Source organism: Alexandromys fortis, unplaced genomic scaffold (assembly GCF_014885135.2).
Source record: "Alexandromys fortis isolate MF-2015 unplaced genomic scaffold, M_Fortis_MF-2015_v1.1 scaffold_128, whole genome shotgun sequence".
Taxonomy (NCBI): domain Eukaryota; kingdom Metazoa; phylum Chordata; class Mammalia; order Rodentia; family Cricetidae; genus Alexandromys; species Alexandromys fortis.
In genome coordinates, this window is record NW_026068012.1 from 3,215,500 (window position 1) to 3,236,465 (window position 20,966).

Genomic DNA, 20,966 nt, shown 5'->3' on the forward strand with positions numbered 1-20,966 from the left:
ACTTTATTGACAAAGAGCAGTGCGCTGGATTTGGAGATGGTCTGCTGACCCTGATGAGTTTGGCAGCAGGTCCTGCACGGGACAAGGACCTGAGTCCTGCAAGGGGCTTAGAATACTGGATGGAGACCAGGCTGCCTTTTGTTTTGTTTTCCAGCCGCAGAGCTGACGCCGTGTCTTCTGCTCAGAGCTTTTGCATCCGGTTTCCTAGATTGGGCACTGGGTCCAGTCATTTTGTTCACAAACAGTATGAGCAGGAAGGAGGCCCGAGCCATGGATAGGAGGTATCAGTAGACATGCAAATAAAGGCAGACCACCTTTTCTCTTTTATTTCGTTTAGACAAAATGCAAAGAGTGTCTCATCAAATTAAAAAATAAAACAGAAAAGAAGACCGAATGGGTTTCCCCCCACCCCCTCACTGACAGCACTCATCCTAATTCACAACAGAAAATCAAACCGAGGACCTGGTTCCTAGTGGGAAGGAAAGGTGTGCACAGGTGACGGAAGCTTCCCCTGCCCCAGAGCAACGTTCCTCTTCGATTCACAAGTAGGCTAATTTCCCCCCATTTCCTTTCTTGACTCCTGTGTGCTAGAACTTCTGTTCAGAAGGTTTAATGAGTCCCCATGCACTTTGTAGAAAATCAGTAAAAATGCTATAGCCTGTGAAAATCATAAAACTGGACTTCTTTCCCCAAAAATCAGATGCCCAGGCAGATGGAGCCCACACTCAGACGGAAGAAAAGCAGAGTAGTCTTTGCACTGTCTGTGGTTTCAGTATTTTCTTTCTTTTTTTTTTTAATATATTTTGGCAATTTTCTTTAATTATAAATATTGGAATTCCGTAAAAAAAAGGTAGCTTTGATTGGATCGTTTAAATTGTATTTACAACCGCTGTCCAGCCACGCCGTGTGTTATACCAGGGTGTAAGATTTTGCGTAGGGATTGTTTCCTTTTAAATGGCCTCGAGAGTCCAGCAGTGATTCCTGGGAGCTGCTCATTTTAGCTGCCTGTCCCAGCTCTGCACCCTCTCGCTGAGGTAAGGTGGCCACGGCCCCTTGTTGCCACGACTGCTGTCCTTCTCTTGTGGAAGAGGTGGAGGAGGAAGCCTCCATAGGGGTGGGCTCAAGGACCGTGGGGCGCTTCAGGGTCCGACTTTTCTGGGGTTCCAAGCACGCTTGTCCTAAACTCAGGTCCCTGCTGGTGCCCGGTGCCCCCCGGTTTAACAAGAAGTCCATTCGAAGGTATGGAGGCAGGTGGATGAGGTCACCTGGGAACAAACACAGAGAGTTAGTCAGTACCCTCCTTTGCTTCTCTGGGCAGAACACCTCAGGAAAGAAGTGGGAGCTTTGCTCAAGAAAAAGAGTTATCACCATGTCAGGGGACACTGCTTAAGACACCTCACCGGAGTGAGCTCCAGAGAGGCAAGCAGATGTTTTTCACACTTCTCTCCCATGGGCCACAGAACACGAACTGTAGCTCTGCAGTTTGAGAGCCTGAGGCATGGAGCTAACAAGTCCTGGTACCCTTACCGGGTATCTATGTATACTGGAGACAACACTTCTGCTGCTATGGACAATGAGAGCGAGCCCCATGTGATTAGAAGTGTGGGGCACATGGGGCTGGAGGAAAGAGCCAGGGATACTGAGGAAATGGACAACGCTCTCCTTTTGATGATCCATGAAGCCATGTGACCTTGGAAAGCTGTGTGTGATGAACTGAGGTAAAGAGAGCATGGGCCCAACCTTCTCACCACCCTGGCCATCTCCTTAGTCTCTTCTGTCTTGGCCATGCTGGGGTGAAGATCAGAACATCTGAGTTGACTCTACTTCCATTGTCTTCCCTGGTGCCATGGCAACACACCTTCTCTCCTTCAAGAGTACTGGCTTTGTGGGAAAAGGGTGCCTGATGCTAGCCTCCACTTATATACCCCCACCTTCCTTTCCTCTGGGATCCCCTATCATCACAGGCAAGGTAAGGCCTCTCTGGTGGCTTTTTCTTTCCAGCTACCTCCTTCTCCATGATGTCCTGTTACCTGGCTGTGGCTTCCTGAGCAAAGCACTGGAGTCTATCCTCCTTCCTACCTTCAGTCCTAGGTCTCAGGTCTGCGCCATGGTCCCTGCCTTCCCCGTGAGAACTCCCTAGCAAATCCTTTGTCTGTTTCATCAGCCTTGCCATGCGTTTCTTGTCAACTCTGAGCTGTCTCGAGTACGGAAGCATCATCCTGGAGTTCACTCCAGCCCAGTTGCCGTATTCTCTGGTATCTTCCTGGTCCTCACCTGCTCCAACCCTGGCAACATCTGATGCGATTGGTATTTTCCTGCCCCACTTCGGTGGCCTCCCAGCTGCCTCTGCACCTCTGACCACCATTCTTCAATCTTCACCTCACAATGCAGAACTTTAGAACCTTCCCAAGGGCCTGTCCCCAGCCTCCTGGGGAGGGCCAGTTGCTGACGTCATCTTTTTTGTTTGTTTTTATCAATAATTATCCTTTCCATTCTGTTGTCTCCTGAGTCCCAGGCATGAGCGTCCAGAATCTCTGCTAACATTTGCCTATAAATATCCACCCTGAATTTGAAATGCCACAGTCCACAAATTCAGGTCAGAAAGGCCAGGCCTCATGCCCACTCAAACCCTAAACATCCTGCTCTCCAGTGTGCCCAGTACTGGCTACTGTTGCCAGCATTCTTCCAGACATTAATGACTCTCTTTTTATGGGGGGGAGGGGGAGCACCTTCCTCTTCTGATTACTTTGTTCGAATATTACCTTGTGACTTGTTTTCGTCCCCATCTCCATGAGCCTGTCTAGAGACATTAACTCATCCCACCACCCCTCGCAGAGTTGGCACACTGGGGTGAGCCTGTAGAGGCAGTCACACTCTGCAGCTTGAGTTGGACTTGGTCTGGCACTTAGCTTATCTAAACATCTTATTAGTTTTCTCACTTCAAGACCCACATAGGCAAGGACTGTGCAGCAGGCTGAGGTGACCCCAGGGGTCATCTGTTTGTTTTGTCTCAAGGCTGCAGGAAATCACTGTCTTGGCACACATACCAGGTGAGCAGGCCAGAGAGTATGGCGGCCATGCGCAGTTCTCCAGCAGGAAGGATGGGTAGGGGAATGTGTTGGTGAGAGAGACATGACATAGCCTGATCTGGGGGTTGGGGCGGCTATGGGAAGTGAGAGAATGAAATTGAGATAGGAAGGACACCTGTCAGAAATGGCTTCTGATGTGAAGTGGCAATGGCCAAGGGGAAGGGTGAGCCCACTGTGACTCCCTCTAGGTTTCAAGCTCAGGAGATAGGGGAGACAGTCGACTATACTATGGTTTAAATGTGTTCATACGTTGGAGGCTTGGGCCTTACTGTGGTGGTGGAGCCTTTAAGAGGCGTGGTCTAATAGAGAGGCCTCAGGACAACTGGGGATGGGCCTTGGAAGACACATGGGGGTCTCGGTCTCTAACTGGCTTCCCAGTCTAAGAGGTGACCTCTCCACCACATTTCCACCATCTGTCATGGCCCCCTCCAGAGTTCTCATTATGCTTTTTGCAGCTTTGATCTTCAACATTGACTCAAAGCAATGTAGTTTCCTCATAAATCTAACCTGCCTTTGGTATTTGTTGTACTAACAGAATCAAATAAGCACAAGCCACCAATTACAAAATGATGCATTGGGAAAAGGTGGTAAGCTAGAGAGGATGGGTTGATCTCAGACACATTGAGTCTGGAGGGACTGGGCCTCTCCCATAACATCTCCAGCACAACTCCCACTCCCACCCCCAGTTCTGGCTAAAATGGCTCAAAGTTCCTGTTTATTTTGCTTCAAAATATTCCTGGGGCTCCTTATTTTTCATATAAGTTCAATGCCACAAATCCTGATTGTCTGTGGCAGGAGAAAACCCAGCATCCCAGAAAGTTCTGTCTTCCTCACTGAAGGGTCAGCAGGACATCGAGGACCATAGTCTACGGTTTAAGAATTCTAGGAAGAAATAAACCCAACTCAAGGCACACACCTCGGAGCATCTTAAAATAGCATTCTCTTTTTTCAAGATGGTACTGTTTTTGTAAGATTTCTCCCAGAATACGAGGAAGGATGACCCTATTCTTTGGAAATTTGCTAAGTGATTTTCTTGTGTGCCACAACAACTTGCCTCTTGGTATTGGTGGTGTGAAGATTTACCTACATTCTCTTGTGGGCCTCCTGGGCTCTCTCCACCCTGTAAGGACTGGTGAGGATGACATGGTTTCATTAGGAACTATGGTTTGTCATCATCTAGATGGCCTGGCCAAGCCCATGAAATTCAACCCTAGTTCAATGCTGGTTTTATACATAAGATTGAGTCCTATGGAGGTCCAGTCATAAATACTCAATAAATTGGTCATGACCCTTGGTAGAGCAAATGACACACTCCGTTATCCTTCTGAACAGGGTTTGGGGTACTTATTGAAACCAGATGCCCCCTCTGCAGAGACTAGTGTGAAATGTACACAAAGATTAGATTTGTTCCTGAAAACAAACCCAAAGATTTAATTTTTTAAAAATGAAACCTTATGGTCTTAAAAATTCCTTATCTTCATTATAGTAATGGACATATTCTTCAGTTTTCTTTATCAATGACTAATGTATGCAGAAACAAACACAAAGCCATTAATAGAGATGCCATTTATAAATGAGATAGAGGGTTAAGGCAATGGCCCAGTGGAAAAAGTGTTTTTCATGCAACCACGAAGCCTGGAGTTTTGATACTCAGAACCCAGATCAATGCTGGGTGGCTGTGTCTGCCTGTTTGTAATTCCAGAGCTCTGATGATGGACACAGAGGCTCTTTGGAGCAAGCTGGTGGGCAGGACTAGCCACACTGGCGAGCTGTGGAGTCAAGCGAGAGGTCCTGCCTTAATGAATACTGTGGAGAGTGGAAACATACCAAGCATACATGCACAGACCACACATGCAAATAATGCAGGATAAGTAAGATGCAGAATTATTTTTCAATGTGAGGAACACTTGCTCTGTGTATCAGTACATGCTACCTGACTAATTTTGAAATATATAAAATTTTATATATTTAACTCCCCTTAAAAGTGAGTATTCCTAAGAGTTCAATAGGTAAACTGGACTGATGTACTCTTTTATTCGATTGTGTAATTAATTTTTATCCTGTTGTCTCAATGCGTGGAACAGGGGGACCACGTTTATGCCAGTGTTATTCAAGGGGACAGGTTAAGAAGATGGGTGACTGCTGCTATCTGACTCCATCTTGCATGCCTGGTGTGTCTGTAATGAGCTATGATCCGCTTGGGCCTCAGTTTTTACCCCAGTAGCTCTCTCCATCACATTTCCCAAATGGTAATGATCCCCCACAAGCCTGTGGCCTTTCAGTCCTAGCCAGATTATAGATTTCTCTATGTGGGATTGTAAAGGTCAAGGCATACTTGTTTAAAATGAGAACACAATGTCCTGTGCTGGCTAGATGGTTCAGTGGGCAAAGGCACTTGCCACCTTGCCTGGAGGCCTAAGTTTGGTTCCCAGGACCCACATGGTGGAAGGTAAGAAAAGACTTCCACACACATGCACACCTATGCACACGCAATGAATATGGCAAATAAATATCTTAAAAACAGGGCACCCAAGATTTATGTTCATCATAGCTCCCCCTTTTGGTGCAGTGACCAAGAGTGTTTGATAGCCTAAACAAAAGCTTGGTTAGAAGTGCTGACCTTTCGTAATGGAACTAGAAATCTTCACAGCTAGGTCTCCTTGCAGGTCTGCCAAGCAGCTCTGAATGTCTAATATCTCGTAAAGAACCAGAGTTAAAAAAACAAGTAAAGCTTTATGAAGTTAGATGGTTGTTTAAAGAGATGAAGAGAAAAAAAGAAGAGCTGCTCTCCTTGGTGTGTGTGTGTGTGTGTGTGTGTGTATCAAATATGAACGACTGAGTGTTTTCTAATCAGCATACAGAGCAACTCTTCTGGCTGTGTGAATGCATCAAATGCACATGCTTATTGAGAAGGAAGCACCAGGGTGGTCAGTACTTTATTTCTGTTGAATTCTACGTCCACACTAAAGTTTGAACACAAGTTGGGAGATGGGATTGTTTGGAAATCTGTCTAGAGCCTAGGTTCCTCAGGTGCCTGTACAAATTAAGGCCACCACTGAGATGACAGCTCTAGGAAGACAGAGTCTGGGGTGGGGAGACTCCAGTGCCAGCTGTGCCTCCTGGAGGCACTGTTGGGAGGACATTCTGAGCATGACTGGTGTGGACCACGGCTAGGAGGCCTTGTCTCCAGTACGGAGGGCTGCGGCAATGACTCTGTTATGCAGCTCACATGCAGGTTTCACCATAGGACAGGGGTTTAGAGGTGCAGGCCTTTCAGAAGAATGAGAGGGGGCTGGTTAGTGGCACCCATGGACGCAGGTCCAGAATTCTGAGTGTAGCTCCACCCAGAGAAGTGGCCTTTGCAGATGGGATGAAGCTAGGTGACCTGAGAAATGGTCATTTGGATTTAATACGGGCTTTAAATCCAGTGACATATGCCTCTATAAGAGCTAGACAGAGGGACATGGGAGGCACATGGGAATTGAGCCATGGGAGGATGGAAGTCAAGCCAGAGCGGTGGGGCCAGAAGCCCAGGGAAACCTGGTGCCAGCAGAGCTGGGGTTGGCCAGGAGTGTGCTCTTACCTAGAGCCCTCAGAGGAACATTTGTCAGCTGGTGTCTTGACTTTGAACTTCTGGTCTCTAGAACTGTGAGAGAATAAATCTGTTTTAAGCTCTCAAGTTTGTGGTGACTTGTCCCAGCAAGCCTCGGGAATCGGATACCTTTTCTTCTCCTCTGTGAAGGGTTTAGAGTCTCCATAGCAACAGCCACACCCCCTCCTTTCTCATTGGTCATTTCTGCCTCCACCAGCCGCAGGAAGAGAAAAGAGTTGAGGGAGCTACAAAGGGTTCTTGCAGAGGCTGGAGCACTGCTGGAGAGGTGCTAATGCCACGTGCAGTCCCTCCTTTCTCCTCCACCAAGTCTGAGCCACAGACCTGCGCCTGCTCTCCCAGCCCTGCAGAAACAGACCCCGTGTATCTGGCGAGAGAGACAACCCAGAGCTTGGCAGGGAGGGGTCTTTGGACTTGGCTTCCTGCAGCTCCCGGACCCCCACGGGAAACACCATCCTCTATGAGGGTTTCTAACTCCACAGGGGAAATATACCCCCTACTCTCGTCAGCCAGGATCCTCTGAGTTCCCCACACATTTGAAAGCACCGGTAGTCAGCAATTCAAGAGCTCTTTGAGTGAGTATATTGTTTATACACCATGGTGCTGCCTCTGACAGGTAGACAACACCCTGGGCATCCTGCGTGCGGGATCTGGTGCTGCACAGGCAATCAGAACAGTAGTCAGTCCTCATACTCTCTGCAGTGTGGCTTTGCCGGTGGGAGGTGCCAGAGCCATTTGTAGGTTCCATATCGTTGGTTCTTCTTCCTCTTGGCCTCCCACTGGCCTAGCTTTCCCTCCTTTCCTCCTCTTCATTTTCCTCTCTTCCTCCTTTTCCCCCATCCTCTATTTCCTCCCTTTATTCTCTTCCTCCTCCTCTTTCTCCCTCTCTCTGTTTCGTTTCTCTTGGATAATGCTTTCATTCATGAAGTCAAAGCCATACAGAAGGGTAAAACTCAGGGGTTGTGGGTAGGAGAGGGCTAAGGAGAGAGATGAGTGCAAGGTAGCAGTCAGCCCAGACAGCCAACAAAGTGTGTGTGTGTGTGTGTGTGTGTGTCCTTGTTTACCCCACTGTCTGCATGTCTACTTTCCCCCAAGTTACCTCAACCCAGTTAGTACCTCTTTCCCAAGCCAAGCAGCAACACAGACTTATTGGCAGGGGCTTATTGGAGTCCCAGCTGGGCCTTTGAAACACTCTACTCTTAGGCAAACTTAAAGCACACATTTCTGCACCCGTCAAGCCCCTCTGCTCTTGGGGTCCACACCCCTGTCTCAGAAGCAACGCACCAGGACACTAGGCAGCTGAGGCACTTTGGCTTCCCCAAGTGCCATTTCCCCAGAGTTGAGTTCAAGATGTTGAGCACAGGGTGGTGTGTGAGGCTGAGTTGGGCGGGGACAGCGTGCGGTGAAGGGGGGATGGGTGAGAGACAACCACAGGGGCAAAGAAGCAGACAGAGATCAAAGAGATGGATGGATACACACAGGATGATGGGAGCAGAGGCAAGGACAGGAAACAGCCACAAAGAGATGAAAATTAAAGGTGGGATCACAGGTAGAAGGGAAGCATGCTCCGACTCACAGGCCATCAGAGAGGTGAGCGTGTTGGGAGTACCCATGTATTACAGTCATGGACCAGCCCCTCCTCAGCTTCTGAGATGTATGTGCCCCACCAGAACAATACACACTCACTCTAAGCCCCCTTTCTCACATTTCCTCCCTGGGTCTCACTACAGATGGCAAATCGTAGTAACCACTGCCCCACCGGGAGGAGTCCAGCCCTCGGATTTGACTGGCATCTTGAGGAGGAGGAGGACAATTTAGCTATTAACTCAGTGTTATGTGTTATTTTCCGATACAATGCTTTATTTCTCATCCTCTGCCACGGCCCCCTGGGGACCTTCAGTGACAGTAATGTCTCTGAAAGTCCAGATTAAGGAAGCTGGTATCGATCTCCCCACTTCCCATAACTGGCAAGCACACAGATGTAATTACTGCCCCCTGGCCCCTAAGAGGGAGGATTCCTCCCTCTCATCCATCAGCACCTGAGGCTTAGAGCCTGTCATCCTCCACGAAGGAAGGGGGCAGTCAGGCTGTCTGTCCTGATGGTGTGAAAACCGCTCTATGCATATGCTGCCTCCTTGAAGCTAAAAACTTCCCGAGCTGTCTCAATGTATTCAGACTCATGCACGAAGTCTGAGTGTATTTCAGTCCTGGAAAGGGGAGGGCAAAATCCGTCAGCAAGGCTGCAGAAATCCCATGGTGAGAGCCGGTCCACGCATCTCAGCTCTGTCTCCCCACCCTGTGACCATCTGTCATATACCACACAAGCAGAGACACCTGGTCCAGGTTAGTGAACCTTCGCTGAGGTTGACCTCACCCTGGGGAAATGTGGCAATGTCAATGTGAGGGGCAGCGAAGTAGGCTACTAGCAGCTATGGGTCAGTGGGCAGGGGGTGGGTAGGACCCTTCCCCCCTGCACCTGCCTCACAATCACCTTGACATCACTGCTGTTGAGAGCCCTCACTATAGATGTTGAAAGTTCAAAAAACCCTAAGCAGACCCTTCTCTCCTTCCAAATTCTACATGTAACTTATGGGTCTCAACCTGCGTAGGGCAGTATCCCTTTCAATGTATCAGCCCAAGGAGCTTGGCTTTCATGGAAGACCATGGGAAGATGGGTGAGTCGTACAGTGGTCAGAGACAAAACCCAGGCATTTCTCCCACTGAGCCTGGTGAGGTGGTTGCTGAGTGAATTGCAAGGGCCAGGGTTTGCAAGTTCATGTTAGATTCCCCCCCTTTGCTTCCAAACAGTTCTGGGAACCCCTGAGGCACCACAGTCAAGTGTGGGGCATGGAAATGTCTTGAAGTTTTCAGCCTGACAAGGTCTTTCTTAGATGCTGTCTCACCTATAAACATAGGTTAAGCCTATCTGCACTGGAAGTGGTCGGGTCAGTGTGTCCTGTGGAAGGAAGGGATCCATGCACTTCTAAGAGCTGAGCATCCCTGGATATATTACACGATGACGCTGCCTTTTCTTTCTTCTCTGCAATACCTTGTTATCCAGGAACTGGGAAGCTGCGTAAATGCTGTCCCAAATTCATGGAAAACTAAGTTATAGCGCAGTTCTCAGGGGCTCGGATTGCCTCCTGGGAGACATAAAAAGGATCTTTCATCAATCTCTAACAAGGTTTTGATGTCTGTGCTTGGATGCAGCTGGGTATTGACGCAGAAGGAAGACGCAAAGGGCACTCAGACCTCGAGTTCTAACAATTTCAATCACGACCATGGAGATGAGACCTGCAGCATTGCAGTCAAGGAGCTAATGAGTGAAGGCGACCGTGGAGTCTGCCTTCACCTCAGGCAGGCAGGATCTAACACATTTTTTAGTTTAATATTAATGTCACACCACGGTAATGAAAAACTTGTAAACCAATCTCTCTGTAAACGAATCTTCACTCCCAAAACAGCAACCAGGAAAAACTCTAAATAAATGATGTGACATTAATATCGGAGGGCCCGCTGTTGGGGCTCAGTTACTGTTCTTGGCTTGTGCTTCGGAGTCTTCATGCATTTTTAAGGGTACATTGATACTGTGGTCTTCCTACTTGCTATGGACTTTAAAAACTACACTGAGGTATGAGGTAGGACTTTTTAGTCACAGCTCATGTGTTCTCAGCAGTAAAGTCGTTGATTTATGCCAAAGTGGGATCAGAAACTCTTTCCTGGCCTTAGGCAGCAGGTGAGCTCATGATCTGGGGTACTGGATTACCCACTGGGCATATGAGGTTCTAAGACAGATCTATCCCTTCCAACAGGTCCTCTTGGGAAGCACAAACTGACAATGGACTCAGGTAGGAGCCTAGCCTAGGAGCTTGTACTTCTCAGTTTATGAAGTAGGTTGAGAAATCTGAGCCTCCTAACCACAGCAAACAAGATGGTTGGTGTTCCTAGATCCACCCACAAGATGAGCTGAGTTAGCCCGATAAAAAAGAGTTTTACTCTTAACTCAGGGTTGCAGGAGGCCAGAAGTTGGAGACTGGAGAGCAGGGGAGGCTGACAAGGAAGATGGGTTGATTCTTCAGTGTTATTCCTTGGAAACTACAGCTCCCAGACTTCTCCTGGATTACCGTCACCTGTGTGCGCGCTGGCCGCGCCCAGGTGAAGGCCATTCCTCCCAGATAACCTTGCGCCCCCCGTTAAAAGCGAAGGTCCACGAGGCTTCGCTCTCTTGGCCTCTCTCTTGGCCTCTCCCTTTTCCCCCCTACCCTTGTGTGTCTGCACGTCCCACCCCTTACTGTGTTCCCCTCTCCCCATTAAAGCGCACCCACGTGGGAGCCGCGTGTCCGTCTCTTCCTTTTGCGTCTCGTCTATCCTGTGTTTGTCCACACACCCACGCCGCCGCCGTTTTTAAAGGAATAATATTCAGTGTCTTGCCAGCTTCTACCCTGAGAAGAGTAGGAAGCCATTGAAAGGCTTAACTGTTAAAATGTCTTGAAATCATGTTTTTCTTTTTCCAGTTGGGGATCTGGGATGCATTAGAATGTGATATTGGCAGAAGCTGTATGGAACCATGTTAAAAAATGGTCTTCTCTAACGTTATCTCTTACAGAATACTCTGCAGACCTCCATGATACTGGTGTGTGTGTGTGTACATGCATGTGTGTGCATGTATGCACGTGGATGTGTGTACAGGAGTGCCTGTCTTCCAAATCTAGGTTTTGTCCTATTTCTCATTATCTGAATCATATTTTCAGGATCTTTTTTTCTGCAGCCTCTTTTATGACAAAATCTATTTAGATAAACCAATCAAATAGTGGAAAGTATTAGGTAAATTTATTAATGCCCTTATGGCTTTGGGTAATAATAATATCCTTCTATACTAAAGATGTTCAGTCAGTAGTAGTGGTCCATATATGCATTCTGATGGGGTATATCTGGACACACGGTGAGCTTTAAATCACCATGTTGAACTCTTTTGCTTGTTTTCTGTGGCAAAGAACTCTGGAAGCTGCCTCTGGTTACTCATGGGGACACAGGTAGCCTTGTTTGTACACCACTGGTCCATTAAGGGTAAAGCTTTTTTGAGACTTAACACCTCTTGAGAGCCGGAAATAGCCTTTACCTTCCCAGCAACTAGAACATAGCCCCAGCAAATCAACCAAGAAAGCAGAGAGCTGTCCACTGGGCCTCAGAAGTTAAAGAAAATGCAGTTGTAGCCAAGAACACAAATAGTGTGAGAGGAATGGGCAATTGCCCAAGGAGCAACCTTGGCTATGTATACTTTGCAGAACACTTGGCAGCGTGAGAGCCTCAGGCCCAGGAGGCTCCTCCTGAAAAGAGAGACGGCAGGGGAGGTGGCTGCAGAAGGTTCACTCAGCTTTGGTTTCAAGGAAACAGTGGTTAGTTAGTTTCTGTCAACTCCACACAAACTGGAGTCTCCTGAGAAGAGGGGCTGGAGAAAGTGCTTCACTAGATTGGGCTGAAATCATGTCTGTACGGTACTGTTCAGATCAGTGACTGGTGTAGGTGGGATCAGCCCATTGAGGGCAGTGTCACCCTGGGCAGATAAACAATGACGGAGAGCAAGCAAGTAAGCAGTTTTTGCCCAGAGTTCCTGCTCTGCTTGAATTCCTGGCCCAACTTCCCTTAATAGATTGAGATGTGTAAGCCAAACGAACCTTTCTTTTTCCCAAAGTATCTTTTGGTCATGCATTTTTATCACAATAGAAAGCAAACTAGGCCATGTACTTAGAATTCTAAGAATAGGGCCATTGAGAAGAAGTCTTTCCGTAATGAATGCACCGAGGGACCATCACTGAGAACAGACTAGAATACTAGGCAAACCTATAAGAAGCTGAACTGCAACTGCCCATCAGGGAGATCTGGTTTCTAGGAAGGAGCAAGAATGAGTACACTGCTCCACTCAGAACTGCAGAGTGGGCAGAAGAGCCACTGGCTAGATCTGCTGGCCAGCTCCAAAACTGACATCCCTGGTGGGCATTTGGATGTTTGCCTGCGTTTGGTAGGTCAGATGGATCTCTTGACTCACACTGTAAACACCAAACACATTCCCACATCGAACCTTTATTTTCACTCTTCTGTCTGCTTGGGCCATGGCCCCACAGGGTCTTATCTGTGCTCCTACTCTCATTGCCTCTGAGAGATTTCTCTGACCATCTTTGCCAGAATATCCGCTGACAGATTGTACCCCACCCATAAGCTACTTCTCTCTAAGCACTTAGCCTGGCAAAGCTATTGTGCTGGGTCATGCAACGACATCCTTACAGCTTCTTTTAAGATGGGGATCTTTCTGAGTCTCTCTAGTACCTTATCCTCGGCTCCCAAAGTATCTAGCAGATACCCAACAAACCATTTACAGGAATAAAAGGAAGATGTGTATTTTAAGTGCACAAGCTGAAAACAGCACATTGTAGTCAAATATCAGATTAAAATCTAAAGCCAAGCTGCAAAAAGCAGTGATCTACCAGGAAGGTGGTGCTCAGAGACACTGGGAGTGTGTATGTGTGTATGAGCCATGTACATGGAATTTTGAACCCATGTATTTGGATCTATGCCTGCATGTGTGCATTTTCAACTCATTTGTAGGAACATGCACACATGTGCCAACATAAGAGTATCATAGATACTTGTATTTCGAAGGGAATCCTTTTCCTGGCTCTTGGAGTGTCATTCATGGTAGAAATTTCAAATCTGAGTGAGGAAGGTGCTGAACCTCAGTGTGTAACCTTTAGATGAACATCCAAAACAGAATTCAGGACAAGGAGGTCTAGTTGCTTGAGGGGAACTGTAGTGGTCTGAATGATAAATGTCCCCCAGATAGCCGTGGGCATTTAAACGCTTGGTTCCTAAATGAATGATGGCCATGTTTGGGAAGATTAGGAGTTATGGCCTTGCAGATGGAAGTGTGTCACAGGGGATGTTCTAGTGAGCCCTCCCTGTTTCTCCTGTCTCTGCTTCCTGCTTCTTCTTCCATGCTTTCATGATGTTGTGTGGGATCACAAGCCCAAATGAACTCTTTCCACATTGCCTTGGTCATGATGTCTTGTCACAGCACTAGAAAGATGACTAATACAGGAGGGATGTATGAAGCATTGCCTGTGAGAAGCAGCAACCAACACATTTTCTCATAAGAAAAGGAGCACCAGACCCTAGTGTGAGGGAAAGTCAAGGGAGGTCGTAGTGCCAACTACTTGCTAGTGAAGAGTTCTGGAGTTTAATTTTTATTAAGAGGCCAACAAAAGAGTCCTTGAGGCTTCAGAGATAAAAAGCACATGTTCAGAATGATAGGCAGTCTTAGGTCAGAGCAGTACTTAAGTGCTCAGAGGCTGAGTCATCCTCTAGGCACCCATTCCTTCAGGCATGAGTTCTGCCTTGCTCCCCCCCCCCCCCCCCCCCCCCCCCCCCCCCCCCCCCGTGACAATTCCTACCTTTAGGAGAGGGCGACGAAATGAGAAGAATGGATCCTAAAAAATTATAATCCAACAGCTACTTCAGATATCTGGTTATTCAATGGACCCCCTAGATAGAAGCTAGCTGGATGAGCCATTGACCAGCTGGGATCTCAAAGGCATCTTTGGTGGAGAGCTGGGTGAATATATCTAAATCCAGGTTAAAGATGGTACAGGTATAGAGACACCTTAGGGTCTTTGCTTTCCCCAAGGCTGCTGGGCCGGGAATAAAGGGAGCATGAAGAGCTGTGAGCTGATTTGTCCCCTTGCAGTGACATCTCTCAGTTGCATAGGCTAAGTATCAGGAATAGAGATCCAGGGTAGCCTAAGAGTGACAGAAAGTGTCTCAAAATACTCTTAAACCCAAGAAGGGCTCCATAATTGGGGAGAAGGGAATCCCTTAAACTTATCATCAATTACTCAGAGAATATAGAGTTTGAATTTTTTTGTCTTTTAAAAGATAGAACTAGCTAGCTGACTGAAGTAAGCAGGCACATTCTAATAATTTACTTAAAATTAGGTAGTATTAAATGTAAAGCTAGACTCTGACCCACTGGTGGATCATCCTCTCCTCTGTCTGCAAGTGATCTGTTTGGATGTATCAAGGGCAAGAGGAGAAAATACATCAATTTGCCTAGAAGTATATTGAAGTAAACTTGGATTTCCTTTTATATTTGAATAGATCTGACCAATCATTTCTAGTAATTAAAATATGAGCCACTTGTCCAATCTTGTCGTGAATGCAACCACACCTATTCAATAATGTCTATACTATGCACAGGCATAGCACTATACATAGATTCCGACGACACTGTTAATTCACATCAGACTATTTCCTGAATACTGTCTAGGTGTTCGCTGGGTTTCCATAGACCCTGAGAGAAAAAGAAAGATATCCATGACCCCTTTTCTCTTTTCTTAGAGTTGTGTTTGTGACCTGATTCCTATTTGTAGGGAAACTGAAAGTTTGGGATCATAACTGTTGGTACTGAAGTCAGGCAAAGTAAAAAGACAAGGAGATAAAAAGAAGAGCTGGTGAGGAGAGGAACAAGCTAGCCAGAGAATGGCAAGGCTGCACCCAGAACCAGAAAAGGAAATGCCTTATCTGGAACCCAGGGAGACACAGAGGAAGGGTAGGTGAAAGAGCTGCAGCTTGAATGCACCCTGCAGTCAGCATCATAAGAGATGGCAGTCTTCTGCTCTGCGTGTCTTCCACTTGACATGAATGCAGCCATCTCGACTCATTCCCACCCCACCACTACTACCCCTGAGGGAACCTGCATGGTCTTCCCCGCATAATATTAAGATCAATAGAGAACATTTTTGCAGTGGGGTATGGAGATTCTGGTACCAGAATCATGTCAGACTCTTGGTCATTTGCTCAGAAATTATGCATGCACATCATGCATTTAGGACTGAGTGATATCACTTTTGCCCTGACCTTATAGCCCGAATATTTTTGACCCAAATCACAAAGGTCAACTTGATCTCCCTGCCACCAAGGACCATGATTCTTCCAGGAAGTTCCCTGTGCTGCTCTGCCTGCTTTGGGTGTCACTACACATCCAGATGCATTGTCACACTGGGCCTGGGGTTCTCCGGAGCCAATTCTTTGTCCACACCAACTTTAGTTGCATTAAGAGAAAACAACAGAAGGGACCCCAGAAGATGGAATCTCTCTCTAGAGCATATTAAAAATCCAATAATAATCCAGCCCTGTGGAGTAGACAAAACAAAGTCTGTGGATATCAGTACTCATATTGATTTAAGAAATTATTCATATCTAAAGTTATAAAATCACCTCACTTTAAATAATTCAGTAAGGCAATAGCCACTTTGTGGTCATCTTTGGGACGCTCTAAGGGATCCAGGAAACAATGAACAAAAGTATGAACTTTAAATAAAACATTCTTAATCCATCTATACAGACAACATGTCATCAGAGAGAAAGATCAAACCTTCAATAATTTAAAGGCTTGCAAAAGTAGGGCGGCCATCCTACCTGGAAGCGCTTTCTATGCCCTAAATCACACTTGAAGGGGAAGTCATGGCACGTTTCGAGCCTCCTACGCTGCAGGGGTCCTAACAACTATCTGGAAGTAGGTTGGCATCCAGAGCACTTTCTCTCCTCTTTGCAGCACTCTCATGTATAAACCCCCACTACGGCACCAGCACCCATGCCCACCTACAGCTGCCAGTGAAGCTAAACAAAATGCCTACCAGCTCATCTTTCCTGCTGCTGCTCTCGACACCTCTAGGATGAGCAAGGTCTAAAAGCCATTCAGTTTATCACATCTTATCTGCATTTGCCTTTTAAATAAACACTAAGAACAGCAAAATACACAAAATAAAAACACCCACAAATAACATCTTGTCCTCTCCCCGGCAGAGGTAGACACCGTAAAAACAAATGAAGTTCTGACTCTTTAGACTCTTTAGTATCTGCCATGACTCTTGAGAGATTACTTGCTGGATAGATAATTCTTATTTTACATACTTTATTATACGTATTTATTAGGGCCTTACTTCAGCAGTGGCCATAACTTAAAAGGGAAGGCAAAATATTTTTAAATACTGCCATTGCTGTGGCTCAGGCAAAGAAGCACAATGTTGGATGTGGCTCCTTGGCTAGTCTGTGAGGGAATGGCTGTGGGGCATCTCTTATAGGTGGGAAACAACGGGAAAGGGAAAGGTGTTTCTTTGGGTTAGCAGCCTACTGGCCTTGCGGATTCAAACTGAAGCTCTCCTTCAGTTGTGCTGGGCATGGTTTGTCAATACTACAGCCAACACATAACAACTGAACTTCTACAGAAATCCAAGACTTCTGACACAATGCCCAACCAGGGCCCTCTGTACTGTGGTCAGGTGGATGGCGGTGTGGGTCTTTTAGCTAGACCTCAGACTGGCTAAAAGTCCTCAGACTCATCAGCACTGTGAAAGACTGGACTTCTGTCTGTCAGCCCTCAAGTGTGAAGTTTAGATCTCACTCCCAAGCCCAGTGTATTCACATAAGGCAAAGCTGAAATCGCATTAGCATCAGAGTTACATTCTTCAGTTCCTGTTATCTTCAGTGAACAACTGGGTAACGGAGGTTCCCCTGCTAAGACCTCTCTCCTTTCAAAAGCCCCCAGTGAAACAGTCCTAGAACAGCTCTTGACCACTGACTCTCTCTCTCATCAAGCAGACAGGGTGTGTTTCTTTGACCCCAGTTTCCTGGGCTCTACTTGGACAACAGCCTACCTGGAAGGCATGCTGTCAGTCCTAGCGCTGGGATGGCTGAGTGTGTGTCCGAGGACCCCAGTGTGGGAGTGCTGATGCTGAGAGGTGGTGGGGTTGCAGGGAGTAGGAACCCAGTAGGAGTTCAGTAGGTCACGGTGGACAAGGTTTGAGGTGGTTCTGCATTAATTCTCTTAAGAGCTAGCTGCTATAAGAGTTCTTTCCCATACAGAGGTTTCCCATCTCGCTGTATGGCCTTTTTGTACAGATATACCCATCCCTCAAAATATTTACTACGAGGCCCTCACTTTATAGTAATTGATGGCGCACCATACTATCAGACTTCAGAACTAAATAAACCTTCTTTTCTTACCAAGTACCCAGCCTAGGCAAATTTGTTATGGTAATAGCAAATTAACTAATATAGTTCCCCCACTAACCTTAATAAAATGGCTATTTCCACTTCCTCTCAATTTAGAATGCACACACTTAGATCTCAATCACCATGTTAGGAGGATGCTCAGGCTACCTTCTGGAAAGACTTACGTGGGAAACAGGGCTGGTAAAGACTTGGGAACTGAGATAGTCGATTTTGAGAAGTGGATCCCACAGTTATGGCTTGCTTTCCTCACTAGACTGATCAAAGCTCAGAGTCATGAATAAAACAAGTGAATATTATTGTTTGCAGCAGATAACTGTGGAGTGATTTGTTCTGCAGCAGTCACTCAGCAAGCAGAACACCCACCCCATCTGAGGACTGAGAGAGTGTGCACAGTAGATGGATGACTAAGCAGGTCCCCACCCTACCTCCTCACCTGGCCGATGGGCCTTTGGAACCGCCATGTTCATCACTCGGCCTCCATCCTGAGGTTTCGGGGGAGACGCAGTGAACCTGCAGATCCCCGATTCGGAAGGGGTACTGGAGGTCAGACTGTCCGTGTACTCGTTTGTCCCGGCCGTCAACTGCTCGGAGGACGTGTCGGATATGAAACACTCTGTGATGGTGAACTTGGCATGCCTCAGCTGTTCTTCCATCTTGGCATGTTCATAGGCCCTGGCCAGTTCTTCGTAGGTAGAGGAGGCACTTTCTGTGGAGACCATGCTGCTTCTGGCTCGGTCTGTACCATGGAGGAGAGAAAAAAGGGGGGATGACTTAGTTGGTGGTCTGCATGTGAACCAACTGGATGACCTTTGCTGGTCTCTGGCTGTGGGAGGCTTGGCTCTGTCCAATGATTCGTCTTCTACTACTCTGAAGCTAATTTCACCAACAAAGCTCAGGGACTTTACATCAACTCAGCTGCTGTGGTCAGATATCCCAGCACTGGGCATTTTCATACATAAGCCAAGATATTTGCTTTGGGAGGCAGTGTCATAGCCACAGCTGCCCTTCCTACTCCGATCCGCAAACACATCTGCCCTGCAGAGACTCTGTAATTGGCATGGATATCCAAATTCTGTGGTTCAGCTCCATGGGCCTCAACTTGGGAAGGAAGCTGGGATGGATCTTAGAACAGAAGGCAAGAGGCCGGAGGTGGCTGAGTCAGTCAAGTGCCTGTCACTCAAGTATAAGTATATGAGTTTGAACTCCAATGCCCATGTAAAAACTGCATTTAGTAGAGGCAGGAGGATCCCTGGGGCTTGCTGCTAAACTAGGTTAGCTGAATTAGTGAGCTCCACGTTCAGTGAGAGACCATGTCTCAGAGAAAACAAGATGGGGGTGATTAAGGAAGACAGTGTCAACTTCTGGTCTTCTTGTGTACATGTGCGTACACACACACATTATGCACACATTCTGAAGACTGACATTTTCACAAGGCAGAATAATGCCTGGTGTCCAGGATGTATCTTTTATTACCTCTCTTGACGGGAACTAGAAAATAGGACAGAAACCAGTACAAACAGGCCTTATGATAATAACAAGGCCATTTCATTTCTGTTAAAAGCACCCCTGCATTTTACATCTACAGCAAAGTTTTGAAGTCACCTCCATGGAACTCTGAGAATCTTCTAAGAGAAATAACAGACATAAAAATAAAATCCCACGGTGACACACCGCCTTTGGAGCCCTGTTTTTGAAGTGCATTGTGAAGGAAGAAAAATGACTGTTAACCTTTCCTATAGCTATTAGATTCAGATATAATTTCTTTTCAAAGATTAGGGAAGTTCACGTTGGAAGTGAAATCTTCGTGGTTGACATCATCAACACCATGGCTTGTTTACCTTCCAATGAACCTGGTTCATTGTCAAAAGAAACAGCCGATGTTCCCTTACAGGGGGTGCTGTAACCTTGTTATGGAAGGAATGTCAAGTTCAGGCGCTTAGTCCTGGAGGTGGGAGTGGGTCAGACGCCTTCAGAGTGCACTCAGCAGTTACTGCCATTGCGTGGGTGAGAATGTAAAAGCGTCTCTTTCTCTCTGTAGGATAGAAACTAAAAGCGGAGAAGCAGCATGGGTGGGAGACCCAAGACACCTGCAAGAGATGTTTCGGTTAAATCCCGCAGAACCCAGGGAGGTCTTGCATATGGGGAAAGCTGCACAGTTGAAAGTGACCTTCACGAGACAAGCTAGGCAGGAGGGAAGAAAGGTTCCACAGGTTCCCCTTCTTAGGGAGCCTGGGAAACCCTGCTGTGATCAGGGAAGAAGAAAGCAGGGCCCACCTGTGTCTTGTGACGGGCTGACACTGTAGCTGTCACTCTCCTTGTCCACGGATCCTGTAGCCCTGGGTGTGGGCAGTCTCCAGTCCGTGGTGAGGGTGTGTGCTGAGATGGTAGGGTGGGGTCTGTTGAGCGTCCACTGGCTGGCGTACCGGTTTCTCGCTGTCGGTCCAGCTTTCGCGTTCCTCCTGGTGGTGGGATCTGCAAGGAGTGAGAGGTAATGTGCATCTGTCTTCAGGGGTTAAGTACAGCACGCAGCTGCTGTCCCCCACCTCCTGCCCCCTCACTCAGCCAAGCCCCAGGGAAGCCTTCCTTGGCTTTTCCCATTGAAAGTCCTCTTGTTTTCTTCCATGGCTTACCAAGTTCACCAGATACTTTTTTTTTTTTTATTTAAATTCCATATGCAGAAGAACAACCCATTTGGGTTTGGAAACTGTAGATAGATCAGAATCTTGTTTGTGGCCATGAACAATTGTATGACCAGAAACATTCATTTAAACTTTCTAAGTATCAACACCTCCCATAAGACAAGAAAACTTGACCAAATGTATGTGAACAAGATTTTCTTTCTAAGGTTCATTCAACCTCCAGTGCTGGTGTAGACTGAATTACACCCCCTGTTCCTTACTTCCCCTCAAGTTTATGTTCTCATCTTGACTCCACAGACGTAGAATGTGATCTCACTTGGAAAAACAGTCCTTTCATGCAGGATCAGTCAAGATGAGGTCAAACAGGAAGAGGGTAAGTCCTCATGACGGTGGCTTATGAAATAGACCCAGGAGATGATTGCCCCCGGCAGAGAACACAAACACTACATCTGAGTTCAGAATGTCCAATAAACAGAAGCTGAAGCCTTATGACACTGACATCAGAGTCTCTGGAAGACTCGTGGTTTCATATTGACTCATCAGTTCAATTTTCCATCCAGTTAT

The 20,966-nt window shown here is 46.9% G+C and overlaps 1 protein-coding gene across 1 annotated transcript in view; it reads right to left on the minus strand.

The window, feature by feature from the left end:
* Positions 1 to 460: 460 nt before the first annotated feature.
* Positions 461 to 20,966, minus strand: part of Dscam (DS cell adhesion molecule) — a 444,522-nt gene continuing 424,016 nt past the window's right edge. Inside the window, exons 31-33 of the mRNA XM_050162107.1 lie at positions 20,038 to 20,235; positions 18,197 to 18,499; positions 461 to 1,265 (exon numbers count right to left, since the gene is read on the minus strand). Coding sequence (XP_050018064.1) covers positions 910 to 1,265; positions 18,197 to 18,499; positions 20,038 to 20,235 — 857 coding nt within the window. The 3' untranslated portion in view covers positions 461 to 909. The remainder of the gene's footprint in view (positions 1,266 to 18,196; positions 18,500 to 20,037; positions 20,236 to 20,966) is intronic.